The 8434-nt window shown below is 37.0% G+C and overlaps 1 protein-coding gene across 1 annotated transcript; it reads left to right on the forward strand.

Moving 5' to 3' along the window:
- The first annotated feature begins 262 nt into the window (after positions 1–262).
- LOC128553104 (uncharacterized) lies at positions 263–6743 on the forward strand. The gene is made up of 2 exons (XM_053534220.1): positions 263–567; positions 6527–6743. Exons 1-2 carry the CDS (start codon positions 263–265, stop codon positions 6741–6743), a joined length of 522 nt encoding a protein of 173 aa, XP_053390195.1.
- Positions 6744–8434: the final 1691 nt, after the last annotated feature.

An 8434-nucleotide genomic window follows, 5' to 3' on the forward strand; every position in this document is an offset into this window, starting at 1 on the left:
TATATCTTTATGATAGTAGACCAATTCTCTAAATGGGTGGAATGTATTCCATTACCTTCTCAATCAGCAGAGGTAACAGCAAAAGCAGTTGTAACCGAATTTTTCTGCAGATTTGGCTTTCCATATCAAATCATTACAGATCAGGGTCGTAATTTTGACAGTAAATAATTTACTTCTGTTTGTGATTTACTCCGAATTCACAAGGCTACAACAACTGCCCAACAGGGATTAGAATGTAAAATTACCACTGATAGCTAGTGCAATGAGAAGCACGGTGAACAGAAGTACAGGTTTTTCTCCAAACAGTACGATGCTTGGCAGAGAAACCACCACACCGGTAGATTTAATGTTATGTATTACGTCCAGTAAGAATCACCCACCGGCAATTTATGTTAAAGAGCTGGAGAGAAATATGATTCAGGCGCATGAAACTGCACGGAAACACTTGACGGAAAATCTGTGTAGAAACAAAAGAGATTACGATTTGAAGGTCTTGCAGAAAGAATACCAAGTTTGGGATGCTGTGCATATGCTGGACATGGCGACAGTTAAGGGAAAAACTAGAAAGTTAGTCCTTTTTTTTAAAGGACCTTTCCGTGTGATCGCAAAATTCACGCCATATTTGTACAGGATAAAGACGAAGAATGTCCTCATCACGGCTAATCATGATTGATTAAAGCTGTGCAATGACAGAGTCTTACCATGCTGGATTAGGGATTTAAAAGCGGATCCAGCCAAGATGGACCAGTTGATACCTTCAACAGATATAGGTCAAGACGATGACGTGTATTGTCTGTGTCGAAAACCAAACCGAGGAGCATTCATGATCAAATGTGATTATTGTGATGAATGGTTCCACGGCTAATGTGTAAATATCACTCGACAGGATGCTGTGGAGATAAACAAGTCGTCACCTTAGTGCAAAAACTCAATAAGTGCAAATTTTAGTTTTTTTTTTCAGGAGAGCATAAAAAACTGTTTATTTTTTAAAATGTGCACATGTTCTTTGTCTTGCCAATATTTTTGAAAACTTAATAGTAAAGAGCAATACTTAAAATTATTTGATAATATCACTTCCTTGTAAATATTGAGATATTTAAACATATTGCACTTATCAATTTTGTGCGCTAAAATTTCTTTAGTGTAATAACTGAATAAGAGCACTTATCATTATATTTCGCACACCGCCTCGGTAACCTAGTGGTAGAGCGTCCGCTTCGAGTGCGGGAGGTCGTGGGTTCGATCCCCGGCCGCGTCATACCAAAGACGTAAAAAATGGTACTAGTAGCTTCCTCGCTTGGCGCTCAGCATTAAGAGGGTAGTGCTAGGACTGGTCAGCCCGGTGTCAGTATAATGTGACTGGGTGGGGTATCATGTCACGTGTTTACGGCGTGATATTCCAGTGAGGCAGCACTATAAAGTTGGGCATTGTGCTCACTGCTACAATTAGACACCGTCGTTTATATGACTGAAAATTGTTGAAAAAGACGTTAAACCCGAACACACACACACATTATATTTCGCTCAACTTTCTTAGTGCAATAACTTAATAACAACTATTTTACTGTTACTGCACTGAACATAAAATTCAGATTCTAAACTTTCTTAGTGCAGTAACTTTATAACAATCATTATATTGTTACTGCACTGACCATAACATTTATATTCTAAAAAATATTAGTGAAAAAGGCACATTTTGAGACAATGATTTTACAGTCTGAGACTTTATTCTTATTGGACCAACATTTTGGTGTTACATATTATAAACATTAGGATGGTCATTGTACTTTGGACTGTCATGAAGGGTTTACACAAGACTTGAAACCTCAAGGTTAAAATAAATCTTATTTCTATTTTTTCATTTTGTTCGGTTTCATGCCCGTCACTGGCCGTCAGTGATAAAAGGCGGGCAGTTCACCTAACCATCATTCCTGTGAATGACCAGTTCTAGTAAAGTCCACAGCAACTGCCTACTTTCTCATATAAAGAGTCATTGTTGTTAGTGGGACCCAAACCCATGACACTCCTTCAGTGAAAGGTTTCAGAGATTACATGTCTATGACTATATCCCTTACAACACAGACTGTTCGCCTTATTTCTAAATGATCTGACAAACTTGAACTAAATCTTTTGTGTCAAAAGAAGCTTTTTTAGCTCGACTATTTGAAGAATAGGGGAGCTATCCTACTTGCCCTGGCGTCGGCGTGAGCGTTACACAACCCAGTCCATTGAGATATTGCTTTGGTATTTTGCATACTTGTTTTCCATCATGACCCCAGTCTGTATAAAAGGAGGAGGCAACTCTATCAAGCATTTTGACTGAATTATGGCCCCTTTTCAACTTCGAATATGCTTATTGTAATGTTAAAGTTTGCGTACCACCCCAAATATTTTCAAAGTCCATTGAGATATTGCTTTCATATTTTGCATACTTTTTACCATCATGACCCCATCCTGTAAAAAGGAGGAGGCAACTCTATCAAGCATTTTGACTGAATTATGGCCCCTTTTCGACTTAGAATATGCTTATTGTAATGTTAAAGTTTTACTCATAGCTTATATTATACTATCAAGCACTGAGAATAGTCGAGCACGCTGTCCACTGACAACTCTTGTTTCAAACTCCTGGTCAAATTGTTCAAAACCATATAAAAGACAACAGGATGCAATATTCACATTAATTAATAACCTTTATTAAACCTTTATTATTTCATTTTTAAGTATGTAGATAGTTCATTAGATTGACCAGAAATTATTGTAAAGTTTTCTGTGATTTTTGTTCAGGAGTCAAATTCCAGTTTTATGGAACCATCACTTTCAGTTACAGTGTTTTATCACAAACTGGATATCACATTTTAATGCCTGTTATACCCAAGTCACACATACGGCGCGATTAGCTACGTCTAGTCACGGATAGAAACGTAGTAATCCGTATCGATCCGTACCTGAGATGTTACGTGTAAACCTTAAAGTAGTAATCTGTATCAATCCGTACGGCTTCTTTACACACTGACTTAAAATAAAGTTGCTTAGAAGCAACAGTTATTGAAATTTGGTCTAGACCAACTTTATGCATCGAGGCATATCTGCACTTTTAGCTCATAACAATACTGCGGTAAACACCGAGGATAGCTGATAAGTCAAGCCTCACTAACTGTCGTTGAATTATACAATAAGATCAGTAAAATGCTATTTAATATTTCATTGTTTTGAATCATCACTGAAATATCCATGATTAGGTGCCACATCTATACAAACAGGATCAGTAAAAAGAAGAAATAAAACGTGCATATAGTTTCGGTAATATTCAACCAATCTATCAAAATTCCTTTATTTAAAAGTTTAATGACTTAAATAATATCAAACTTATGCTAAAAAATATGGTATTACTCATGCCGTCAGTTCAATTGTTCACAACTAGTTATGTGTCTGTGGGAATTCAGGTCTTCAATTTTTTTTTTGTTAAGTGTTTGGACTATCTTCGTATCAAAAATTAGTTTTTTTATAACATTGGCAAAATTCTTTCATTGTTCGTTAGGAGAGGTTTTACATTTAGATATACCAATGGGCCATCATAGTCTTATTGCATGACAGCTGTGTCTGGGCTCTGACTATTGAATGTCACTGTTTTAATTTCCATCCATTTTAGTTTAGATCCTTAACTATCAGTGTCCAGGTTTCATACTCTGGACATGAGTTCCTTGAAATAAAAAAAAGTTACCACTAGCCATCTTAATAAAATTGTAGTACATCGAATGTATGATTTTCAACGTCTTGCTGTTTGCATTAAAATACCCACTCCGATGTGGTATACACTGGGACTTTTACTTTGTTGTATGTGAAGTAGGATAATGAAATTCGAATTACTTCGGACATTTAAGGGTACACTAGACCCAAATTTCATATTTCAAAACTAGAACAAATACTAAATATAATTTATGTAAACATAAAATAAACAAGTTTATACTGTGTATTAACAGTACTATGCATTAGGTTCAAGATAGTACACACAGTATATACTGTAAAAACACATGTTTTCACCGAGTCAAAATTTCGCAGATTTAAAATAGTATGTTTGCGAGGTTTTATATTCGCGAAACTGTAAAGAAAGTTAATCTGCTTGTTACGGCTTTTTAGTAAGTCGGGTGTGTATAAAAGTTACACATAAAAAAGCGTTACCTTTAGACTGACTACTGTAAAGATCGATCGCTGTTTATTGTATGGATGTTTCAAGACTGTAATTACCAGAAAGTCTTGAGGATACTATAGCTGTAGCAAAATCGGTTTTATTTGATGTCCTTGTCCAGGGTTAGAGATATCAGTGTATGTTTAGTTAACTCTTACCATGCTGGACACAACTGATTCTGCTTTTGCGACCAGTGTAGATCATGATCAGCCTGCATATCAGTGCAATCTGATTATGACCTGCACTGTTCGCCATTCAATCAGTATCTTTTTGCCCCTTTTAACAGTTAATGGTACTGTCCAAATTGAAAGATGGACAAGTTTAGTGTAGAAATTGAGAAGGGTAAGGGTTAAACACACTGCAAAGAAAGACGTTATCATATCGTTCTAAATTAAACATATATGTGATTTGTTATGTTTGTCTTAAAATGAGACTATCCTATAGTTATTATGGAAACATAAATATGACTACATGTTTCCATTTGATATGATATGTAAGTTTGTGTTATGACGAGTTTTGTTTGATTTGTATTATACTTATAATGAATATTTACGCGATGATTAATGTTCGCAAGGTGTGGGCCCTTGCAAATATAGTAAAAATTAAACCCTCGTAAAAATGTAGGTTTTTACAGTATATATAGCTAAACACAGTATAAATGTGTAATACCATTAAAAAATTGGAAGATTTTTAAACAATCAACACTTACTGCATGATATTTAATTATGAATGTAGCTCTAAATACCCAATTAATTTATATATTCAGTAAAGTTTAATATATTTGATGAGAATTTCTACATAATTGAAGTAGATACCTAAATATCAAATATTTAAGTGAAAGATGGCCATTGGATATCTTTTAGACGGGCGGGCCACTGATGAGGTTTTAGATTTTTAAATGCAAACCTTTTTACTACACATTTTGGCCTGAAATATTTTTACATAAACCAAAATGAGAGATAGGGTGCAGGTTCCATAAGTCTGTTTTCTTTTTTTTACAAATGTATGCCCCTTTTAAGACTTGTATTTATTCAATTGATAAGGCTGTTGAATAGCTTTGCTGTTGTTTCTGAAATACTGTAACAAATTTATACTAAATTCATATCTTTAGAGATACCACTTAGCAGTTAGACAGAAGGTCATGATACGATCTTTTACCTGACTTTTGTTACAGACCTGTGATTTAATAGGTAAAATTAAGTTGTAATTTAAAATCAACTTTTGTAGAATATGAAACACATGACTCTGACCCCCAATTTTTATTCCTTCATTCTAAATCTTTGGCAGACAAAATTTCAGAAAAGCTTGTTATTCCATTATCATTAGAAATGATTATCAAAATTCAAAAACATGATCTGTAGTAAAAAAATGTTTGGGGTGGGTCACATGTCATGCACAAGACTCAGGTCCATATAGCTCAGATGTAAAGGTCACTCTTTGAGGTTAAAGATAATACATAGGGTCATGCTTTTATGCTCTTAGTGTGTTGTCAGTAGTATTGAATATACCAAGTTGTTATTTCATACAAAAGTATAAGTTATTAACAGGAAGTGCAATAATTAGGAATCATAAATTTAAAGCAGACAGGATTTTTTTTTACAGATTTTGGGGGTGTTACCGGTTCTGCTATAAACCAGGCTTTAAAGTGCTGACTATGGAATTCCAGGGCAATATACAGGTACATGTAATACTCGTATTAAAAAACAATACGTGTATAATAGTGTCATCTTTAGCCTTGATGATGTCATGTGGTGTCATCTTTGCAAATATAACATTACTGCACAAACTATTTTTACCAGAATGGATATTTATTTTGGAGCAAAAACTAGATAACATCACATATCTACTTTTTGCACTGATTTTTTTCGTGCTATTAAAGAAAACTTTAGTGCAAAAAAATGGATAGAGGCTTTTATTCACTTTTTGCACTAAATAAATATTCAGGTGCACTTATTGAGTTTTGCTTTTATTTCAAATATCACATTTGGCAATGGAATCTATTCCCAATTTTTTGGGGGGACATGTATTTCACTATTTGGCATCACTTTATGTAAAAAAGTGATTTTGTGAAAAATTGCACTTATTGAGTTTTTGCACTAGGGTGACGAAGTATAAATGCCCCTCTTGTTATGCTAGAAAGCTTGTAGTTATGTCCTCTTAATAAATGTGTATATGTATAATTATTTTTATTTTTTTGCAGACAATGATGTCAGACAATGAAAGGGAGAAGAGGACGTGAAAGAAGGAACGTCGATCAGGGGACGTTCCAAGCATTGTCCATCAAGAAACGTGTCATACGGCCCAAGGAAGGCTGTTTGACCCAAAAGACATTATCTACAGGTTGGGGTGGGATAATGTATCGGATTCATTGTTCCGAGAATTAGTCCACGACCAGTATAGACTGGCTGTCCGGCAAGGTAACAGCGGCTGGATACGAGACGCCAGATACTATTCTGGATTGAGATTCATTGGCAGTCCAGACTGGATGGAGGAAGCGTTGCCTGAGGTATCGCTTGGAAAGTCTAGGAGCATGCATCCAGGTCTCGGTCGCCATTAGAAAGATCATGACCTAAGAGTTGTGATTAACACCACGGACACCGATCAGGCCATTACAGTTCATCACGGCGGGGTAGTGAACACGATAGGCAGTAGTCGAATTATTATGAAAAGCCACGTAGGCAAAGCCATCGGGAAGTGTCTATTACAATGGAGCGAAGAGAACGAGAGTATAGATCTGGACACCAGGATAAGTCTAGGCATGTTGCAGGCTCGGTTTGATTGAGCTTGTTCATGGACGGTAGTGGAAATGCATGCTACCGTCCACGCCCTCTAGCCCCAGGTTGAGCAGAACTCAACATTTACACATGCTAAAAGTACAAAAAGCAATTTAGAGACATCCGCAGATGTATTCAAACGGCGGTGAACATGGAACCTTCAATAATACACGGGTTGTGGTGTGTAATTCCATGAAAAGCGGCGTTTGGTCGCCAGAAAAAGTAATGGGTTTGCCCCAAACGAGAAACAATGGGCAGAACTAAACAAACTGGAATTTAGAAAGTAGATCTGAGGTCATGAAGCCTGCATATCACAGGAACTGTCAAAAGACAAAATTAAAAAGCAGACACTATATTCAAGGGGTAATTATACAATACCCAAGGCTATGAAAACGGGAGTATTGGAACCACCCAGGCCGAAATGGTCATGCTGAGAAGCTAAACATTACCAATAACACGACACAAAAGTCGTGCTGAACGATCTGAAAGATCGAAATATAAAGCCATGATTGAATTTACGGAAGCCAGAAACAGTTAAAAGCCGATCGAGTCAGACTTGCCCTGCTAACGGATATAATGCTGTTAGTAAACACATTAGAAGGCATGTCTAAATGACTCATATTCCGACGTTGTTCTGGGAGGAGACAATTCGAGATGATCTGCCAGACAGAAGACTGCAGTTGACAATGCTAATCATCGGTCGGCCAGTTGTAAACCGTCTGATGCACTGGGCAGACCGATATGTCAGGATCCAGGAAGGATCGACACCAAATTCTACTTCACAAACGGCCATGAGAGCTGTTTGTAAGTGTGCAAGATGGAACATTCCGGATCAATTCACCATTGCAGCAGTTAATTCTCCGGCAGCATTGATACACTGGAGGATTATCTGTGCTATGATGGACCACTTATCTGAAAGCCATAAACGGAGATTCCTGGATGACCTTGAGGAAGATAGAGGAAAGAGGGATGCGGATGACAAAGGGAAAGGTAAGAAAAAGATCAATAAGAAAGATGATCATGATGAACCAACAAGGGACGCGCTTAACTCTCCAGGACCACAAGAGAAAAGCTCCGGCGAGGAGGTCATTGATACCGAAAAGTTAAATTTGGAGGCTGGAGATAAGGAAGCTGGGCCTCAGGATGTGATTCAGGATATTGAATTACTGCTCTAAGACGAAGAGACGAAAAAGGCAGCTGAAGCACCAGAGAAAGATACTGAGGGGATGACAATGGCTGAAGCTGCGATTAGGGTTGAAACTGTCTCTGAGGATACTAGTAACTTACCAGTAGGTCCACTTACTTTCGCTCAGGTTACCAAGTTTCCACAAGCAGTAAAGCCTAGAAGTCAACTGAAGAAGGTAACATCTGTACGTCAGGGGCTTGATTCGCACTTCCATTTGGACAGAACGGCAAATTCGCTGTTCGGACAAGACTGGGTTGATTTACGCAAGTTATGGCGAGTCAAACAGGA

The sequence above is a fragment of the Mercenaria mercenaria genome, unplaced genomic scaffold (genome assembly GCF_021730395.1).
Source record: "Mercenaria mercenaria strain notata unplaced genomic scaffold, MADL_Memer_1 contig_3480, whole genome shotgun sequence".
NCBI classification, from domain to species: Eukaryota; Metazoa; Mollusca; class Bivalvia; order Venerida; family Veneridae; genus Mercenaria; species Mercenaria mercenaria.

Excerpts from the sequence above, each read along its gene's own strand:
- LOC128553104 (XM_053534220.1), top strand. The coding sequence starts at position 263 with ATGAGAAGCACGGTGAACAGAAGTACAGGTTTTTCTCCAAACAGTACG. Across the intron at positions 568-6,526 it reads GTTAAGGGAAAAACTAGAAA|GTTGGGGTGGGATAATGTAT; the intron begins GTTAGTCCTTTT and ends CATTATCTACAG.